This window comes from Bactrocera dorsalis, chromosome 1 (assembly GCF_023373825.1).
Source record: "Bactrocera dorsalis isolate Fly_Bdor chromosome 1, ASM2337382v1, whole genome shotgun sequence".
Taxonomy (NCBI): domain Eukaryota; kingdom Metazoa; phylum Arthropoda; class Insecta; order Diptera; family Tephritidae; genus Bactrocera; species Bactrocera dorsalis.
The window spans coordinates 60260744-60283414 of NC_064303.1; the positions used below are offsets into that span (position 1 = coordinate 60260744).

Consider the following 22671-nt stretch of genomic DNA (forward strand, 5'->3'; position numbering starts at 1 on the left):
TTTTTTGATATCCTAACCGAAAAAATTGGCTTGAAGCAGAATAAAAAAAAATATTACATGTTTTCATCGAGTTTCGAAATTATTAAATTTCTTCTTGATTATATAGGATATAATATTAATCTGCTAGACTTATATGACAAATGTTCTAAGCAAAGGTTTTTGTTTTGTTGAAAGGAAAACAAGTAAACGCCATTTTAGCAGATAAATGATTATGGCAAAAATCATAACTATGATTATGAAGATGAAAAAACCACGATTAAAATTAATTTTCATAAAAAATATACATGCATTTACAAACGCACATAAGAGAGGAAAGGGTACCAAGATTTCATAAATTAGACTTTTCGAAATATATACTATATATTTTATTTATTTTCGAAGTTTTTCATAGCCACATAAGCATAACCAAAATAATGTTCTTCGAAGACAATATATAGATTTTGAAGAACATGACTCAATAAAATATAAGAATGTGAAAGAAATTTTGAGATATTTAAAGATTTATCACTGGATTTAGTTCCATTCACTCAGGAATGATCGCGGTAATCCAGTTATTTATTAGTCATATTTACAAAAGAGAATAATTTCTAGTAGATATGTTTACATAATAAATTTGTGTTACTTCAGAAAGAACAAGCTATTTTGTGTTACAACGATATCGGTCAAATGGTAATTAAATTTTTCTTGACTATTTTCTCAGCAATACCATTTAGTCCACTTATGCTCAAAGTTTTATTTAATATAAGTATTACATGCTACAAATTTATTCAATAAATAGACCAATAGACCATTTCCAATATTTTCTAAATAAGAGACAATTGAAAACTTTAAACCGTCCTCCTTAAAAATCGACATTTTTGAGTTATTATATTATTCGTGTAAATGAGCAATATACAAGTATTTATACTCTTGCAACCAGTTGCTGCAGAGTATTATACTTTCGTTCACCTAACGGTTGTACATATAACCTAAAAGTTAGCGAGGTAGATATAGGGTTAAATATATATACACAAATGATCAGGGTGCCGAGAAATATTTAAATCCGGTTGACTGTCTGTCTGTCCGTCCGTCCGCCCAAGCTGTACTTGAGTAAAAATTGATATATGTATGTTCATGAAACTTGCTACATAGGTTTCTTAGTACAAAAAAAGTTCGAGTTCGTAGATGGGCGACTACAGCCACGCTCACAAATCGCCATTAAGGGGTTGGGGGTAGTCAGAGACTCGAAAAAATGAGAATTTTCATTATTTTTTTGCATTAAATCGTGTTATTTTACAAAAGTAGTAATATGGCATTATTATAGAATGTGTTGACTTGAAGTCACGAAATTTTCAAAAAAAAAAATTTAATATCCAAAGTTATAGTTGTTTGTGTTGACCCAGTTCCAAAAAAAAAGGTACTTGCGGTGACAACCATAAATCCTTGGAGATTCAATCATCAATCAATCGGACAAAAAATATTAGTTTCATAAAAAGATAATTCTGGGCCTGATAGAAGGATTTTTTTTTTCAAAAATTAACAAAATGGCGGCCTCAGAAATTTTTTTTCTAAATTTTTGGGAAAAAATCAACAGTTAATTGGTCTTAAAAAATGGAAATTTTCGAAAAAATAAAAATCCTTCGATCAGGTCTGAGTTTATTATGTATTCTAAAAACTATAAAAATTTCATTAAAATCTACTGAGCGGTTTTCGAGTTACAGTTGTCGTCATCAGTTCAAAAAACATAGTTTTGAGAAAAACGCGTTTAAAGTTTCACATTAGCGCCCGAGCTCTCTTTGTTATTTGTCGAATAACTCAAAAGCTAATTATGGGATCAACGTGAGATTCAGAGAATATTTTTAAGATAATACACTTAACGAAAATGCAAAAAAAAATATTTTTTTGAAAATTCTGACTACCCCTAACCCCTTAATCGAAAACCTATAAAGTACCATAACTAAGCACTAAATTCAGTTATATATATGTACATATTTATATATTTATATATGTATGTATATATTTTTTTTCCAGTAGTTCCTAGGTGGAATATAGGCTAAAGCTATTATTTTAATTTCTCTCCAAGAATACGAGGGCTGTCCGATAAATAACCGACCTCAACGTGAAGCTAGCGGCACATCTGAAAAAAAAGTTTCTACTTCAAATTGTGCATATTATAATAGTTACTCGCCAAAATTTCAGAAATTTATCTTGCGCAATTATCTGTTGACAGTCGTTTTTGTGAGTCTATTTCGGTGATTTCCCCAAAATGGAAAAAATTGAATATCGAGCTGTAATTAAATTTTTATTTTTGAAAGGCAATACGCCTTCACAAATCAAAGATGAGTTGGACTCTGTGTATGGTGACTCTGCACCATCGTTTACCACCGTAAAATTTTGGGCAGCTGAATGTAAACGTGGTCGCAGGAGCTTGGAAGATGATGAACGTCCTGGGCGTCCAAAAACTGTAACCACTAACGATAACATCGCTAAAGTTCATCAATTGGTACTAGACGACCGCCGGATTAAAGTTAGGGAAATAGCTGAGATTATGAAGATGTCAAAAGAAACTGTTTGTCACATATTAAACCAAGATTTGGGCATGGGAAAGCTGTCCGCGCGTTGGGTGCCGCGTTTGCTTACGCTAGACCACAAACGTGCGCGCATGAACTTTTCCAGCGCTCTGTTGGCTCAGTTTAGAGGCAATAAGACCGAGTTTTGGCGCCGATTGATAACTGTAGACGAAACTTGGATTCATCATTATACGCCGAAACAAAAAACTAATCTAAACAGTGGATTGAAAAGGGGGAACCAGCCCCAAAAAAACCTAAAGCTGTGTATTCGGCTGGGAAAGTGATGGCGAGTGTTTTTTGGGACAGCCATGGAATTATTTTATCGACTATCTTGAAAAAGGAAAAACTATAACAGGAGCATACTACGCATCATTATTGGACAAGCTAAAGGAAGAAATTTCGAAAAATCGGCCACATTTGCAAAAAAAGAAAGTCTTGTTCCACCAAGACAACGCACCATCTCACACCTCAACAGTCGCCATGGCGAAAATCCACGAATTGCGGTTCGAACTGCTTGACCATGCTTGACCTTATTCACCGGATCTAGCACCAAGCGACTTTTTTTTGTTTCCTCAACTTAAAACTGCGCTCGGCGGCCAGAGATTTTCGTCAAATGAACTCGTATTTTGCAGACAAAGACGCCAAGTACTATTTGGAAGGGTTGCAGAGATGGGAGCATCGCTGGGAGAAGTGTGTGGAGTTACAAGGAGACTTCCAATTTCTTTTTACTAATTTTCATAGTTATAAAGATATACCAAAACAAACTTTTTCTCAGCAAGTTTTGTTGATTTACCTTCAGTGGTTTGGAAGATATGTAAATTTAATTATTTGGATGGAGTCACGCCTACTCTAAAAAAATATTAGTCCAGTCCAGGTCCAATATTGGTGCCTCTCTGATAATAACTAACTGCATCAGAGATACTGAACTGCTCCAAATGAGAGCTTTTGTAATGTACTGTTCAAGCTTCCAGATATGTAATATGTGAACCGCAGTTACAGTTGGGAACTATTATATATTATATCATTTCGGAAAAAATAATTTTCCGATAATAGCATGCCTGCACGCCATCCTCTGACTCGTTCAAGAACGATGAAATTGTGGCGACGCCTAGCCCTCTGTTACTTGCTTTAATTATATTTTACAAAGATGTTGACATGTTTCACAATTAATGCTAACAAAAAAGTTAGTCATCTGCGTTTTTTCCTAAAATTTTTAAGCATTTCATAAATTTTTCTAAACATAAACAAAATCAGACATTACATTATTTTGAAATTACGCAGGGGATTCCCGGCGCTTTCGATTCATCTTACCTCATAGTCATTGTCATCTTCACTATCGACATCTTTTTCGTCTAAAAGTGCACGTGATGCTTCTGGAAAATAATATTAAATTTTTTTTATTATTGTTAAATGCATATAAATCAATATTTTATTTCAGTTTAAGTATGATATCCTGCTACCAGCAAAAAGTAAAAATAAATTTAAAGCATTCTTAATTTTGAACTACTTACTAATAAAACATAGGATTCGATCATCAACCCAATAACATCACAGTTCATAATTTATACTAAAATTATTGGTCGTCTTCAATTATGGTAAACTGTCGGATTCTACAACAGTTATTATTAACCCTTGTGCGCAGACCTAGGTATAGCTGTACATAAATAAGCTTTAATCGTAAAAAAATTTAATATTAATTCTGTAGAAATCCGAAATTTTCTAATGTCGTTTAGATAAGTGGTTTTCAAGAATAAATAAAAGGAATGTAATTTAATGTTTAGGAGGTTGGAGTCATGGGTAGAAATTCACGGAAGTGAGAAAAGTTCTCTGATCTCCATTCACTTGGGAGTTAGGTTAGGTTAAGTTAGGTAAGATGGCTGATCAAAGATCCCACGTAGACTAACAGTTAGTCCTTTGTGATGCCAATGAAAAGGAACTCCCGTGTTCGGACTTAAAGATTGGCGAAACGCTTTGTAGCCAATACAAAGTTACACAGACGCTTAACTTCAACACCCGCCAGTTCGGTGGGGTGTCCAAAGGTATGCGTCCCCAAGTGTCTGAGTCTTGACCTCCCAAAAGCGGGACAGTCAAACAGGAAGTGCTGGTTTGTTTCTACCGCATCTTCTTCTAAACAGCTTCTGCAGTCGGCATCCGGTAAGATTCCCATTCTTACCGCATTAAGGCCAATAGGACAGTGGCCTGTTAAAAGACCCACTAACAATGAGAGGTTAGCCTTACTGAAGGCCAAGAGTTCATTGGATCTCCGACGATCTATTCTGGGCCAGAAGGCTTTAGCAACCGCACAGGTGCCGGTGCTGGCCCAGCGTTGGACGAGCATCTGTGTGGCCCAGCTATCTAGTAGTAGACCACAAGAAGAAACAGGAGCACCGATCCGTTCCCATTCTACCGATAATGATTCTAGGGTACCTTTCCTTGCTAACTCATCAGCTTTGCAATTGCCTGCAATTCCGCTATGGCCCAGTACCCACACCTGTTTAATCACAAAAACTCTAGCTGCTAGAGCTAACGACGTTAGACATTCTTCGACCACCACTGAACGCACTACGAATGAGTTCAAGGCCAATATAGCCGCCCTACTATCTGAGTGAATAGTCACTTCTCTGAAGGTGGATGCACTCCGTAGCAGCAAATCAGCTGCTACCTTGATGGCTGCGACCTCAGCCTGGAATACACTACAGTAGTCGGGAAGTCTGAAACAGGAGTTGATGGAGAGCTCCCGACAGTAGACCCCACCAACCTTCCCCCCAAGCTTTGACCCATCCGTGAAGAAGCTTGCTGCCCCCCTCCTCCAACGGCTTCTTCCCACCCACATCTCCCTCGTCGGTATATGGGCAGAGAAGGAGCCGCCAGAGTTCGGTATGGCGACTCCATGATCCAAATGATCCGGTATGCAATCAAAGTTTGTAAGGATACCCGAATGACCAGATACACGTTCCTTTAAGAACCCAGATTCTCTAAGTCTGATAGCCACTTTCGCGGCTATGCATCTACCGGCAATATCTACCGGCGTTATATTCAAAATTGCATTAAGTGCCATGGTTGGGGTAGATCTTAATGCACCACATATGCTAATTAGCGCAGCCCGTTGAACGCTTTCGAGTTTCTTGGCCAGTGTGGTCTTCCCTAAAGCCCTCCACCCAAGAAGACACCATAGAACAAGGTGGGCTTTACTATGGTGTCATAGAGCCAGAGGACCACTTTCGGTGAGAGACCCCATCTTTTGCCAATAGCTCCTCTGCAGCAGTATAAGGCCATAGCTGCCTTTTTTGCTCTCTCCTCGATATTCGGCTTCCATGAAAGCTTCTTATCCAGTATGAGCCCTAAATGTTTCACTGTATCCGTCGGTTGCTGGAGTCATGTGTAGAAGTTCACGCAAGTGAGGAAAGTTCACCATTCACTTGGGAGTGGCCAGAAACGATTCTTTTACATGTGACTCAAGCAGCTCACGACTTCCGGTCTTTGACCAAGTATCCTCTGGGTAGCCTAAGAACATCCGTTTGAAGGCGAGCTAACGTGAGAAGGCGAAACATCCCCTGCATAGGGTTGGGCGCTGGGTTTGGGACCCGCCACGTAAAAAAACACCCCCAGTGAATAGTCATAACCAGCCTCGGATGAGAGACCCCTCTTTTGATGACGACCATGGCAAACGAAATAAGGACTACGAATTGAGGGCATGCACCTGGAATGTCCGGTCCCTTAACTGGGAAGGTGCCACTGCCCAGCTGGTTGATGTCCTCGTGAAAACAAAGGCTGACATCACCGCCGTCCAAGAAATGCGATGGACGGGACAAGGACAGAGACGAGTAGGTCCTTGTGACATTTACTACAGTGGCCATATAAAGGAGAGCAGGTTTGGTGTGGGATTCGTGGTAGGAGAGAGACTCCGTCGCCGAGTACTATCATTTACTGCGGCGAATGAACGTCTAGCCACAATCCGCATCAAAGCGAGGTTCTTCAACATATCGCTGATTTGCGCCCACGCCCCAACGGAAGAGAAGGACGATGTGACCAAAAATGCCTTTTATGAGTGCTTGGAGCGCACTTATGTGAGATGCCCCCGTCACGATGTAAAAATCGTGCTTGGCGACTTCAACGCCAGGGTGGGCAAAGAAGGTATCTTTGGTACTACGGTCGGTAAATTCAGCCTCCACGACGAAACTTCCCCAAATGGGTTGAGGCTGATCGATTTCGCCGGGGCCCGAAATATGGTTATCTGTAGTACTAGATTCCAGCATAAGAAGATCCATCAAGCTACCTGGCTGTCTCCGGATCGAAAAACTACCAACCAGATCGATCATGTTGTGATAGACGGAAGACACGTCTCCAGTGTTTTAGATGTGCGTGCGCTCCGAGGTCCTAACATCGACTCGGACCACTATCTTGTTGCAGCTAAGATTCGCACCCGCCTCTGTGCAGCAAAAAACGCACGCCAACAAACACAAGGAAGGTTCGACGTCGAGAAGCTGCAATCACAACATACAGCCGAACGATTCTCTACTCGGCTTGCACTCCTGCTCTCTGAGAGCACTCGTCAACAACTCGGTATAAGGGACCTGTGGGACGTCATTTCAAACTCTTTACGTACAGCTGCAACCGAAACCATTGGTTTTCGGAAAGTGCAAAAGAACAGCTGGTACGACGAGGAGTGCCGTGTCGCAGCGGAGAGAAAACAGGCTGCCTACCTCGCAACGTTACGATCGACCACAACACGTGCGGGATGGGATAGATACCGAGAGTTGAAGAGGGAAGCGAGACGCATTTGCAGACAGAAGAAGAAAGAGGCCGAAATGCGTGAGTACGAACAGCTGGATAAGCTGGCCGACAGGGGTAATGCTCGAAAATTCTACGAAAAGATGCGGCGGCTTACAGAAGGTTTCAAGACCGGAGCATACTCCTGTAGAACCCCCCAAGGCGATCTAGTTACCGATGCCCAGAGCATACTTAAATTATGGAGGGAACACTTCTCCAGCCTGCTGAATGGCAGTGAACGCACAACACCAGGAGAAGGCGAACCCGATACCCCAATCGATGACGATGGAGCAGACGTTCCATTGCCCGACCATGAAGAAGTTCGAATAGCAATTACCCGCCTGAAAAACAACAAAGCGGCAGGGGCCGATGGATTGCCGGCCGAGCTATTCAAACACGGCGGCGAAGAACTGATAAGGAGCATGCATCAACTTCTTTGTAGAATATGGTCGGACGAAAGCATGCCCAACGATTGGAATTTAAGTGTGCTATGCCCAATCCATAAAAAAGGAGACCCCACAATCTGCGCCAACTACCGTGGGATAAGCCTCCTCAATATCGCATATAAGGTTCTGTCGAGCGTATTGTGTGAAAGATTAAAGCCCACCGTCAACAAACTGATTGGACCTTATCAGTGTGGCTTCAGACCTGGTAAATCAACAACCGACCAAATATTCACCATACGCCAAATCTTGGAAAAGACCCGTGAAAGGAGAATCGACAGTCACCACCTATTTGTCGATTTCAAAGCTGCTTTCGACAGCACGAAAAGGAGCTGACTTTATGCCGCGATGTCTGAAATTGGTATTCCCGCAAAACTAATACGGCTGTGTAAACTGACGTTGAGCAACACGAAAAGCTCCGTCAGGATCGGGAAGGACCTCTCCGAGCCGTTCGATACCAAACGAGGTTTCAGACAAGGTGATTCCCTATCGTGCGACTTTTTCAACCTGCTTCTGGAGAAAATAGTTCGGGCTGCAGAACTCAACCGAGAAGGTACCATCTTCTATAAGAGTGTACAACTGCTGGCGTATGCCGATGATATTGATATCATCGGCCCAACACCCGCGCCGTTAGTTCTGCTTTCTCCAGACTGGACAAGGAAGCAAAAGAAATGGGTCTGGCAGTGAACGAGGGCAAGACGAAATATCTCCTGTCATCAAACAAACAGTCGTCGCACTCGCGACTTGGCACTCACGTCACTGTTGAGTCATAACTTTGAAGTTGTAGATAATTTCGTCTATCTTGGAACCAGCGTAAACACTACCAACAATGTCAGCCTAGAAATCCAACGCAGGATAACTCTTGCCAACAGGTGCTACTTCGGACTAAGTAGGCAATTGAGAAGCAAAGTCCTCTCTCAACAAACAAAAACCAAACTCTATAAGTCACTCATAATTCCCGTCCTGCTATATGGTGCAGAGGCCTGGACGATGTCAACAACAGATGAGTCGACGTTGCGAGTTTTCGAGAGAAAAGTTCTGCGAAAGATTTATGGTCCTTTGCGCGTTGGCCACGGCGAATATCGCATTCGATGGAACGATGAGCTGTACGAGATATACGACGACATTGACATAGTTCAGCGAATTAAAAGACAGCGGCTACGCTGGCTAGATCATGTTGTCCGGATGGACCTCCACTCCGTTGGAAGGACCAAGTGGAGAAGGACCTAGCCTCGCTTGGAATATCCAATTGGCGCCACATAGCGAAAATAAGAACCGACTGGCGCGCTGTTGTTGACTCGGCTATAATCGCATAAGCGGTGTCTACGCCAATTAAGAAGAAGAATCCGTCGGTTGCAGGCGAATACCTCCCATCTGCGGCAACGGTGCCGCCGGGATTTTATATTTTCGGCTGAATAAAACCATTCCTGTTTTGTTTGGATTAATGGCGAGTCCACTTCCGACCGCCCACTTTGTTACAACGCTGAGATATCCCTGCGTCAACTCGTACACGGTGCTAAGGAACTTTCCTTTGACCATAAGTGGTACATCGTCTGCGTAGGCAATCACCCGACAGCCGTGATCCTCTAGTTTTTTGAGCAATTCGTCAACGACTAGGATCCATAGAAGAGGAGAGAGAACCCCACCTTGTGGTGTTCCCCTACTCACACTACGCCTCGTGCGCGCGCTGCCCCATTCTGTTTCGATCACTCTGTCGCACAGAAGACTGAGAATGAGGCACTTGAGGTTCGATTCAACCCCAAGGCCGTCAAGAGCAGTTACTATTGCCTAAGGCAGGACATTGTTGAAAGCTCCCTCGATAACAATGAAGGTCCCAACAGCGAAGTCCTTGGCTTCAATGGCTTCTTCGAGCCATGACACGATAGTATGCAAGGCAGTGTCCACTGACCTACCTTTGCGATAGGCATGTTGTGCTTTTGACAAATAGTCTCTCGGAATGCTCTTCCTTATATGCCAGTCCATCAGTCTCTCCAGAGTCTTTAACAAGAAGGAGGAGAGGCTGATTGGCCTGAAATCCTTGGCCGTGACATGGGAGCCCCTGCCAGCCTTCGGGATGAACGTAACCTTGACTCGTCTCCAGGCCCCCGGGATGTAACCTAATCTGATGCAGTTCGCATAGATAGGTGCCAACCAGCTGCATGACACCTTAACAGCCTGTTGCAGCTGCGCTGGTCTCGAGGACTCGTGACAGCCTTCCACTTTTTTACAGAAGCACTTCCACGAGGTCCTCTTGACCTTCCTTAACTCGGACTTATATATTGAAAGTCCTGCTTTATACAAAGCCCAATCCTCAGATAACCCACTTCTGCGGGCCGTGTTGAAAAGCCGCCTACAAGACGCCCTGATATCTGAGAGCTCCGTAGTCCACCATAGAGGTTTCTCTTTGCCCTTCGGCGATCTCAGTGGACAAGACCTCTCCAGCGCAGCCTTGCACGCCGAGCTGAAGACTTCAACCCACTCCTCCACCACATCGGTAGTGGCCAACGAGTCCACCCCCCGTTGCGCGTGGGAGAGTTTGCCGAAGCCTCCTGCGGTACCCTCCCAGTCCGTGCTCCGAGGGTTCCTAAAAGATTTCCTAGGCGGACCTTCTCCGGCTAGACTAAACTCGATATACCTGTGATCCGAAAAGGAGTGATCGTCGAGGACCCTCCAGTCCGATATCAGCGGGGCAATCGCTTGTGAGGTTAGGGTGAGGTCGAGAACCTCCTCCCTGCCTGCGGTCACAAAAGTAGGCGAGTTTCCTCTGTTACAGATGCGAAGATTTTCGCCAATAATGAAATCAAAAAGCGACTCACCTCTACTGTTAGTATCTGAGCTTCCCCAGATCTGATGCCGCGAGTTTGCGTCGGAACCGATGATGACGTCAGTGCCAGTTTTAGATGCCTCAGCTAAGGTCCTCCTCAGCAGTAAGGGAGGTGGCTCCACCACATCATCGTGTGGCATGTATGCGGCGATAAGCCAGAAATCTCCGGTGTCACTTGGGAGTGGCCAGAAACGATTCGTTTACATATGGCTCAAGTAGCGGAAGACACGTCTCCAGTGCTTTAAATGTGAAAAAACGCACGTCAACAAACACAAGGAAGGTTCAACGTCGAGAAGCTACAATCACAACAGACAGCCGCACATTTTTCTACTCGACTTGCACTCCTACTCTCTGAGAGCACTCATCAGTAACTGGAACTGTGGGACTGCATTTGAAGCTCCTTACGTACAGATCCAAATGAACGGTTTTCGGAAAACGCACAAGAACAGCTGGTACGATGAGAAGTGCCAAGTTGCAACGAAGAGAAAACAGACTGCAATCGACCACATCTCGTGTGGGATGAGACAGATACCGAGAGTTGAAGAGGGAAGCGAGACGCATTTGTAGACAGAAAAAGAAAGACCGAAATGCGTGAGTACGAAGAGCTTGATAAGCTTTCCGAAAATTTCACAAAAATATACACCGACTAATAGAAGAGGGCGAAATGCGTGAGTATGAAGAGCTTGACAAGCTTTCCGAAAATTTCACAAAAATATACGCCGACTAATAGAAGACTGAGCATACTCTTGTAGAACCCCCGGAGGTCATATAGTGACTGATGCTCAGAGCATATTAAAGTTATGAAGGGACAGTTCACCAAATTGCTGAACGGCGAACCCGATTCCCATTCTATAACAAAGGAGCAGACGTTTCCTTGCACGACCATGAAGAAGTTCGAATAGCAAGAAAAGATCAAAGCGGCGGGACCGATGGATTGCCGGCTGATCTATTCAAGTATGTCACGAAACAAACAGTCGTCGCACTCGAGACTAGGCTCCCACGTCACTGTTGGCAGTCATAACTTCGAAGTTGTAGATAATTTCGTCTATCGTGAAACCAGAATTAGCAATATCAGACTCGAAAATCAACGCAGAATACCTCTTGCCAACAGGTGCTACTTTGGACTGAGTAGGCAATTGAGAAGTAAAGTCTTCACTCGACGAACAAAACCAAACTCAATAAGTTACTCATTATTCCCATCCTGCTATATGGTACAGAGGAATGGACGATGGCAACAACTGATGAGTTTACGTTACGACGATATGCGACATACGATGGCTCTGCTGACTAGGTTATGCCGTTCGAAAAAACGAAAACACTCCAGTTCCTAAAAGTAGGCCGAGAGGTCCAATTTTTGAACACTTTTTGCATCATCTGGAATCGTATGTCAGCAATAACACGCCGAATATTCTCCTCCAAGTCGTCAATGTCTCTTTTTTATCTCCATAGGCAAGGGACTTCACATAAATACACCCCACAGCCCCCACGACGCGAGATAATTCGGTTACCAATAGTTTCTCTAAATAAATTGGTTGTTTAGTTGGCTGTATGGCATACAGCTCCGGAGTGAAACGAGTGGACGACACATCAAAATTCTCTAGTCTAGCTTTATAGCGCTTCCCATTAACTATAACATTATGGTTAGCTTCATTTTGGAAGAAATATTATTGTTGAAGCGTCAGAAAACATTCCTGAAGTAATTAATGAATGTGAAATCAGCTAGTCGCTAAATCTTGCACTCACTAAAGTCGAGATGGAGAGCTTAAGAAGTCCATCCTCAATAAGCGAACCAGGAAGCTGTCAAGACATTCATTCTAGGTCTAAACTTAAAAAGCCAGCACCCTCTATAGCCACAATCTAGAAGATTGAGAAACTACCTACGCTATAGCAAGCACGATATACCACGACAACTAAAACTCACAATTCGCCGTCACGTAATACAATCACCATGCAGTATACCGCAACATCAATCTGCAGCAAACAGTAGATATTACGAGGAACCAAGAACTACAGATGAGATCTACAAACTACAACAGAAATCATTCCGCATCACAACAAAACAGCTATAACTATTAAATGCAAAGGTTATCACCAAATAATTCATTTCGTGGAGATCCATAGAAGAGATAGCGAAATCCTTAATCAAGACAACTTCAACGTACGACAGAAGGTGCAACGTCTAAACCGAACACGCGACGAAAAAACACATATACAATCGCTTGCAATTAGAATATATCGGCGATGAATACGGAACAGGCAGTGCTTTTTTAGGCGTATATCGAAGATCCCATTTAGACCAAATACTAGCCGTACCCTATGTCGGATAATGAGTTCTTCAACAATGAAATTAATAAACTTCTACAATGTAATACGATCCAACTCAGCTAAAGACCGTACAACTCACAGAACAGTCGATAAAAAAGGTAGCCAAGAACAGGGAGACCCAAGCGCTGACTTCAGGTTATAGACTTTCAGAAATGGAACGTTCGAAAAGATACCGCGTACCCAACGTAGCTATCTACAAAAAAATTTAGGTTATGTTAAAGTCTGGGTTCCATCAGATCCTTATTAAACATCTGAAAGGAAAAAAAAACAACTTTTAGTATAAATCGACCGGTTCGGACTGAAAAATGCCTCATCAATTTTCAGAGATGTGTAGATGATATCCTGAGACCATATATCGGCAAATTCCCTTACGTTTATATTATGTCGGAGCGCTTGTGCTTGTATTTTGTATGTCATTGTAAGTGCGTATGTTGGAGTGCAAATATTTTGTAGGTAACTGTATGTGCCACAGCGTCGTTTGAAGTAGGCAACGCATTGGCGGCATATATCCACAAAAGACAGTGCAGTGCCGACCATATAGACTTAGTTAAGAGGAGAAAGACCATGTACGTTATGAGCACCTGAAACTTAATATTATTCGTCCCAGCTGTTCACCTTTCGCTAGTCCGATGATGCTTATTACAAAGAAAAATGGTAGTGATCGACTTTGTGTGGATTACCGTGCTTTGAATGAAAACACAGTCGCAGACAAGTTCCCATTGCCTCTAATTTCTGACCAGATTGCTAGGTTACGTGGGGCTTGCTATTTCTCATGTCTTGATAGCGGGTTCTATCAAATACCGGTGCATCGGTGCATCCAGATTCAATTGAGCGTACCGCTTTTGTCACGCCCGAAGGTCAATATGAATTTTTGACTATGCCATTTGGTTATGATCCTCCGTCTGTATTTCATAATTAAGGCATTAGGTAATATTGCATACACTTACGCTATTGTGTATATCGATGATGTTTTAATTGTGGCCGAAACTAAGAATAAAGCTTTAGACCGTTTGCAGATTGTGCTAGAAACCATAAGCAAGGCTGGGTTTTCATTCAATGTAACAAAATATTCCTTCCTTAATAGAATATCTAGGATTTGCAGTAAGCAATAGACAAATTTCTCCTAATCCACGCAAAATTCAAGCGTTGACAGATTTGTCGCCTATAAAATACAATTCTTATCTTCGGCAGTTTGTGCCAAAATTTTCAGAGACTTTAAAGCCATTGTATTCGCTTACCTCAAAGAAAAACTCTGATTTTGTTTGGCTGTTGGAGCATGAAAGAATTCGGTCGAAAATAATATCTGTATTAACTCAGGAGCTAGTGCTAACCATATTCGACCCTCAACATTCGATAGAACTTCATACAGATGCCAGCTCAATTGACCCTGGGGCAATATTGTAACGGGTGATTTTTTTGAGGTTAGGATTTTCATGCATTAGTATTTGACAGATCACGTGGGATTTCAGACATGGTGTCAAAGAGAAAGATGCTCAGTATGCTTTGACATTTCATCATGAATAGACTTACTAACGAGCAACGCTTGCAAATCATTGAATTTTATTACCAAAATCAGTGTTCGGTTCGAAATGTGTTTATCGACAAATTTTGTTCAGCGATGAGGCTCATTTCTGGTTGAATGGCTACGTAAATAAGCAAAATTGCCGCATTTGGGGTGAAGAGCAACCAGAAGCCGTTCAAGAACTGCCCATGCATCCCGAAAAATGCACTGTTTGGTGTGGTTTGTACGCTGGTGGAATCATTGGACCGTATTTTTTCAAAGATGCTGTTGGACGCAACGTTACGGTGAATGGCGATCGCTATCGTTCGATGCTAACAAACTTTTTGTTGCCAAAAATGGAAGAACTGAACTTGGTTGACATGTGGTTTCAACAAGATGGCGCTACATGCCACACAGCTCGCGATTCTATGGCCATTTTGAGGGAAAACTTCGGACAACAATTCATCTCAAGAAATGGACCCGTAAGTTGGCCACCAAGATCATGCGATTTAACGCCTTTAGACTATTTTTTGTGGGGCTACGTCAAGTCTAAAGTCTACAGAAATAAGCCAGCAACTATTCCAGCTTTGGAAGACAACATTTCCGAAGAAATTCGGGCTATTCCGGCCGAAATGCTCGAAAAAGTTGCCCAAAATTGGACTTTCCGAATGGACCACCTAAGACGCAGCCGCGGTCAACATTTAAATGAAATTATCTTCAAAAAGTAAATGTCATGAACCAATCTAACGTTTCAAATAAAGAACCGATGAGATTTTGCAAATTTTATGCGTTTTTTTTTTAAAAAAAGTTATCAAGCTCTTAAAAAATCACCCTATACCATAGAATAGACAAAAAGCCTCATGTTATCGAATACTTTAGTAAATGTACGTCACCTGCTGAGTCGAAATATCACTCGTACGTTGATATCCAATATACAAAAGGAGGACGTATGGCACACGTAGATTTTTTATCTAGGAATCATTTGATTAAAGAATTTAAAAGTGTGGAAAAAGTAGGTGAAAAGCGAGTCGAATTGACTGAGGTAACTGATAATTGGCTAATTTCTTAACAACAACGTGATTCCAATGTAGCCAAGTTATTAGCTAAGCTAAAAAAATAATGAGTTGCCAGAAAATTTAAATAAAACCTATGAATTGAGAAAAGGAGTTTTATATAGAAAAATTCAAAGAAACGGTAAAACCAAATGTTTGCCTGTAATCCCTAGGGCATTTATGTGCAGTGATTAATCACGTCCATGAAGCTATTATGCATTTAGGTTGGGAGAAAACGTTGGACAAAGTCTATGGGTTTTATTGGTTTGAAAATATGTCAAAGTATGTTCGTAGGTTTGTCGAAAATTGTATAGCTTGTAAACTAGCTAAGCCACCAGTTGAAAAAATGCAGGCAAAATTACATCCGATTCCAAAAGTAGACATTCCGTAGCACACAGTGCATATAGACATAACGGGAAAGATGAGTGGAAAAAATTACTTAAAGGAGTACGTAATTGTTTTGATGAACGCATTTACAAAATTTGTTTATTTTCAACACACATTAAACATTGACACCGAAAGTTCTATTAAAACTGTTAAATCCGTCATTTGTTTGTTTGGTGTACCTACTCGAATTAAAGCGGATCAGGGCGGTAATTTTGCTAGTGTAGGTTTCCGTGAATTTTGTTCTTCTCAAAAAATTAAGCTACACTTAATTACTACAGGGGCGGGTAGAGCAAACGGGCAGGTAACGTATCATGAGCACGCTTAAGAGTATGTTGACCGCCGATGAAATCAGTCAGAGATTGTGGCAAAATGCCTTAACCGAAGTACAGTTGGCAATGAATTGTACGGTCAATCGAGTCACCAAGATCTTTAGAAATGCTAATCGGTACAGAAGTTTGACCTTTAGGCCTACTGCCAATAGGTGAAGAAGTGGATAATTTATTTGATAGGAAATCTTTAAGAGAACAAGCAAAGGAAAATGTTGAAGTTAATGCTCGTTATGACAAACGTGGCGCTTTATTTAGGCAAAAATAGTAAAATGTAAAGTAGGAGACCATGTGTTGCTAAAGAAGGAAAAAAATGGTCACCAAACAAAACTTGTAAGTTGATTTTCAAGTGAGAAATAAAGATTTAAAAAAAAATGGCACAGTTGGTGTCTTGAAATCCCAAGAGGGGATATAATGATCGCACTATAACAGATGGACTTGTTATAGCGGGAGTTGGAAGATGTGAATGGCATGGTAGGTAATTTGGAATCCCAAGAAGGGATAGAATGATCGCACCATAACAGAAGGACTTGTTATGGCGGGGGTCAATAAGTGTGTGTAAAAGGAAATACACCAGTTGGTAAAGATAATTAATTTTGCATGAACTGTAAAGTATAGTGAAGAAGAAAATGTAATGAAAAGAATTTATGAAATGTTATCAAGAAACCAATTTGCTTATTTGTCTATTGCTTGGTTTTGTCTAGAAGCCTAAAGCTTTATATGAAGAAAGATTAATGAAATGTTTGTAAGTGGCAAAGGCAGTAGCAATTGATATGTTAGAATATTGTGGTTTAAAGTAAACACACGAGGACGTGTGATTTGTCAGGAAGGCCGTGTCGGAGCGCTTGTGCTTGTATTTTGTATGTCACTGTAAGTGCGTATGTTGGAGTGCAAATATTTTGTAGGTAACTGTATGTGCCACAGCGTCGTTTGAAGTAGGCGGCGCATTGGCGACATATATTACGGTAATATAGAATGTAAATGCGCAAATAAGCATAGTAACAGATAACAGTAATACAGTAACTAGAGAAACTGTTACTGAGCGAGGTCTGATCGTATTCTGCGAACAGAGTGAAGAGACTCAGGAACCGTTAGCTACTTGTAGAGCAATAAAGGGGTGAGTATATAATTAGGCGCAATGTCCTCGCAGAGTCAGTTCAAGAAATGATCTTGATAGGATCAGAACTTGCTGTGCTCATATAGTGAAGTGAAGTTATTCAGTATAGTGTAAATGTGTGAAGTGTAAAAGTGTGAAGTTAAGTGATATGGAGACACCTACAAGCAAATCTTCTAGATATACGATGTGCTTATTTTCTCTTCCTCTCCTGAAGAACATAACGAAGACATCCGCATTAATTTAAAAGCGCTTTATCAGGCCAACGCACAGTGGCCAAAAAGCTGGCCAAAACTTGAAATCTCTTATGATTGTACCGAAACTTCGGGTATAGTACTATTTTGGTGGCTAATTTCAAATATGATATTATTTTTTCGAAATTCAAAATGGCGAATACAAAATGGCGGACGTGTACTCTTCAAATTTGAGGTACGTGTTCCAATTGGAGCCAATGAGATCTTTCAAAGCATTTTTCTCGCCTGGATCAAATGTAAAAGTTAATTTTTTTATCTTTGAATTGATTTTCCAGAATCTTAATTTTGTCGCCCAGGGCCAAATGTATTTGATTATACAAAGAATCAAAAGTGTTATGGCGACATTGATGGTGTCTGGAACAATTCAAACCGCTTATACAAAAGATGAAGCTCATTTTCATCATAGTCCGAAAACATCTACAATTCAATTGCACACACCAATTTCTTGTCTTCATAAGAGCAAGCAAATCAGTTTTCCTCGAGCTCCCTTATAAGAGGCTCTTAAAGACAGACTTTCACGATTTACACGAATGTGATTTAGAATGAACAAGAATATAATCAAATTTGAGTATCCATTATCAGAATCAGATGTATCATTAAAACTTTCATTGTTTTTTTTTAAGCACTCTACATACAATTTTATTTTACCCCGGGTCGAGAAAAAGCATTAATCATTTAATATACTATGCAAAGTCATTTTCTTCAGAAACGTCCTATGTATTTGCTAGAAAGTCCTTAAGAGACCAAAATTTCAATGCGACTGCAGCTTGCCCTCAGCACGCGCTGCAGGTTCTCCAACGTAGCGTGAAATGAAAACAGACAATAAAAATGCAGTGGTGCCTCGTGGCAGGAGATTTTGCGAAATATCAATAAATGATACAGTGGCAGACACGAAAATCAATGGTTGGCAACCCATCTCTATTATATTATAAATTTCAACGTCGGCAATGGTAAAATACCAAAGAAAAAATTTAGTTATACAAGGTGTGTTCCAAAGTAAACAGGACTTTTTGAATCTAGCACCCATTGGTGGCGCCACCTATGTATATGTCGACTGGTCCGTTAGAATCTGCCATCTTTTTTGATTGTCCAGGGAGAATTTTATGACGTTTCATCGATTGGAAGTGAAATTATTGCGTTTTAAGTGTCAGTATGTTTGTGTTATCGGTGTGAAAATGAGCTTCGAACAAAGAGCCAACATTAAATTTTGCTTTAAAATTGGTAAAATTTTTACCGAACCGTTTCAATTTATGAAACAAGTTTATGGCGATGATTGCCTATCCCGTAGCAGAGTGCACGAGTGGTTTCAACGTTTTCGAAGTGGTCGTGAGGATATACTAAATGAATATCAACATGTGGGCCAATCAAAACCAGAGATCACCGGAAATTCCATCGAAACATCAACCGGAATCATCATTGAAATTCCCGGAAATGAAATTGAGCATCTCCAAAATATCGATTTATCGCATTTTTACCGAAAATTTGGGCTTACGAACGATGTGTGCACAGTTTGTTCCGCACAAATTGACTGACGACCAAAAGTTGCTCAGAATCCAAGGACGTCATTAATTTGACCAAAAATCACATTTTAACCATTAACCACTCCCCGTATTCACCAGACGGGAGAGGCCATTCAAAAAGCTTGCACCGGCATACTGGCGGCCATACCGGCCAACGAGCTAAAACATTCGTTCGACATGCTTTTGGACCGTGCAAAAAGCTGTGTTGAAGCAGAAGGAGACTATTTTGAATAAAATAAATTGATTTTGCCGAAAAAACCATGTTTTTTTTTATTTTTAAGTCCTGTTTACTTTGGAACGCACCTTGTACATGCTTTTGTTTGACGTATGACTTTGACAGTCATTTTTTTAATCAGAGCAAATGATTCACATAATATGTTATACTATACATATCTTCAGTAACAATCTCCATTGGACTGTATGTAGAAATTCTTTTCTTAATCACTGGATAGACAATTTTTTAACCGCGCGCAATTAGAGCCTCGAGACACTTAATATGCGCAACTCCGAGACTGGACTATCTCTAACCCGGAAAATACAAATGAAAACTCATTCAACTCAAGAAGTGTTGAAGATTTTTTAAGCGTCAATTGATAATTTCAAAAAAAAAATGGCGTTTTAGCCAGATTTTCAGGAAATTTCCAATGAGAAATCTTCCTCTTTAGAAAATCCGGTAGAATATTTAGTGCATATAATTAAATAGATCCCTCCTAGGCCTCGGGAGTTATTATCGAAAATTCATAAAGAATTTGCAGCCATAGTCAAACCACTTACTACGTTTCTCAGAGGAGAGAACGGTGGAATATCAAAGTGCAAAAATCACGTTAAAGGAACATGCCCTAAATGAACTAAATAAGAGAACTACAAGCCCAAGTTGAACTCTTTCCGTCAATTTCATTAAAGGAGCCGTTTTATTGCAAAACCCAAAGCCAAGATCATTTATTTCATAAACATTGAGCCAAACCGAACAATTCGTCAGCGGAAATTATATTAAAATCATCGTCAAATGAGATAGAAAAGATGTAAACTCAATCAAATAGACTAAATTTAATATATTAAGCATTCTTTCGTCGTTCGTGGTTGTGTACGGTTGACTTTTTTCATATCATGCGCACATATGTATACCTACTTGCTGCATAACTTCTCGTTACTCGGTGTACGCACAATTTAACTTAGCTTTTGACATTTTGAGCTTCAATTCGTTACAATTTCCACGTGTTTTTATACTTTCATTATAAAGTTAAATCCACAATTTAATCGGGTAAGAACGTAAATTCTTTCGCAATGCCCCCTGGGGCCAACAGGCTGAGGGATAATAGTGCAAACCTATTATCCCGGGGTCCTAAAAACAAGAGGAAAAAGCCAGAAAATTCAACGCTGGAACTCTTCCCGGAATTACCTATTTCTAAGAAGGATGATCCCAAGTACCTCGTAATCAAATCACAGGACGCCAGAAAACCTATTGCATCCACTTCTTGCTTTGCAGTACATAAAGGTATTCAGGCCATAAGCAAAGACATTAACAAAATTACATCGCTTCGTGACGGCAACCTACTACTTTTGGTCAAGCACCAAAAAATCGCTGACAATTTTTTACAAACCAAACATCTTCCCGGAGCTGGTGCTGTTGAGATATCTCTTCACAACTCTCTGAACTCAGTAAAGGGTACAATTTACGCTCCATTTATCTGTCAGCTTGCTGATGACGAAATAATTGATGGTCTAAAAGAACAAGGTATCTGATGTTTATAAATTTACCAAGATAAACAATGGTGATCGTGTACCTACTGGTGCTTTATTATTAACTTTTGATAAATATACTTTACCTAGTCGTATCCCATGCGCTGCATGAATTGTCAGTTGCTGGGTCATACTGCTAAGCGATGTAATAAGACCCCATCTTGTGCTATCTGCAACCTACCCCCAAATCATACCCCTCCCACTGAATGCTCTAGAGTCAAATGTGCTAACTGCGATGGTGAACACCCTTCTTCCTTTAACGCCTGTCCGAAATATGTCCAGTCTAAAGAGATACTCAAAATTAAAACTATCCACAAGTGTTCGATGTGTGAAGCTATCAATTTATACAAATCTCAAATGCCTTCTACTCCCTCACCATTCTCTTATGCTAATGTAACAGCTTCCAACAACAATACCTACTCAAAAAATACATCAACATCGAAAAAAACTTCAAACACTAATGATTCTAATGACAACATTATAGCTACAACTTCAAAAAATAATGCTTCATCTCCTACCAACATACATTCAATCCATAATGATTGCCCCGAAACCCCTTCTCCCTCCGTTTCTTCCCTGTACAATTCTCCTTCTCCACCCTTCTCATCCCTTTCCACAACTACTTCTCCTACCACTATAACCCGTTTCACAACTTCACCTGTACCCTCCTCCCATCCACAATCGCATACACAAGTTCCCATAGATACATAATTCTAGATTTTAATTCCAATTAAAACTTACATTTTCCATACATATATACTTTAATTTTCATTATTTTTTCTATGTTAACTTTTCTTCAATGGAATATTAACGGATACATTAATAACTACTTTGAACTTGAAATTTTAATTAAAATATATAACCCCTCTGTAATATTATTAAACGAAACACATATTGCAAACAATATATCAGCTCATACTCCAAAAGCCTGGTCATTTTTATAACCTTCCTTCCGTCACACCAAGCAAACAATGTATTGCAATCTTGATTAAGAGAAGTATACCGCATACTCACTCAACTCCTCTCAAGGCAATCTACTATATCCACAGGATATAGCTTTAGAATTCGCCAAATTTTTACATGTAGTTTTAAGACATTTAGTCAAATGAAAAGTTTGGCCCCCGTATATTTAGTTTTGTTAAATCCTTTCTCTCTAAACGTAAAATCAAAGTTCTTATTTCCGGCATATCTTCACCGACTCTTCCTTTGGATAACGGCACTCCTCAGGGATCACCGCTATCAGTTATTCCGTTTACCATAGCATTTGATGAAATCAGCTATATCCTTTCTTCTTTCCCTAATATTCAGCATCAATTATATGCTGATGATCTCCTTCTATTTTCAAAATCTTTTGACCTTAGTTCTATATCCTCTACTTTCTCAACTATCCCTATGGTCCCTTTCCGCAGGCGCAACAATATGGTACTTAAAATCCAGTTTACTCCACATTTGTAAAAAACATAATTGTCATTTTCCACCGATTTCATTCAACAATGTAAATATTTCATGTTCTCCTACACTTAAGTTTCTTGGATTAATTCTAGATAGTAAATATGCATTCAAACAACATTGTCAATATATTAGAAATAGAATTACTAAAAACTCAAATATTGTTAAGTACCTTAAAGAATGTGATCTATTGAGGAGAATTTAAGCCAACACATTTATTCAACGGACAGCTGATAGCCTCTGAAGCTAGTGCTGCTTTTTTTTAGGTTGTACATTTGTTATTAACATTGTATAAGCTTTTATAAATAAATAAATAAATAATATATTGAGCGGGTTAAAATTTAGAATAGCATCCCCGGATTTCGCGGATAAAATGGGTATCACTGGAAAGGTGACGTTCTCCAGATCACGAAAATA

At 40.4% G+C, this 22671-nt stretch overlaps 1 protein-coding gene across 5 annotated transcripts in view; it reads right to left on the reverse strand.

Moving 5' to 3' along the window:
- LOC105226825 (MPN domain-containing protein CG4751) overlaps window positions 1-22671 on the reverse strand; it is a 214980-nt gene that overhangs the window by 104804 nt on the left and 87505 nt on the right. For 2 of the 5 annotated variants that reach the window (XM_049462384.1, XM_049462385.1), the window contains exons 2-3: window positions 22427-22550; window positions 3861-3922 (exon numbers count right to left, since the gene is read on the reverse strand). Coding sequence is in view for 1 of the 5 variants with exons in the window: in XM_049462380.1 (XP_049318337.1) it covers window positions 3861-3922; window positions 10579-10726 (210 nt within the window). In the remaining 4 variants the exon portion in view is untranslated. Of the gene's footprint in view, window positions 1-3860; window positions 3923-4060; window positions 4216-10578; window positions 13550-22426; window positions 22551-22671 lie in introns of those variants that run through there. The other 3 variants (XM_049462380.1, XM_049462386.1, XM_049462383.1) reach the window with 3 other exon arrangements.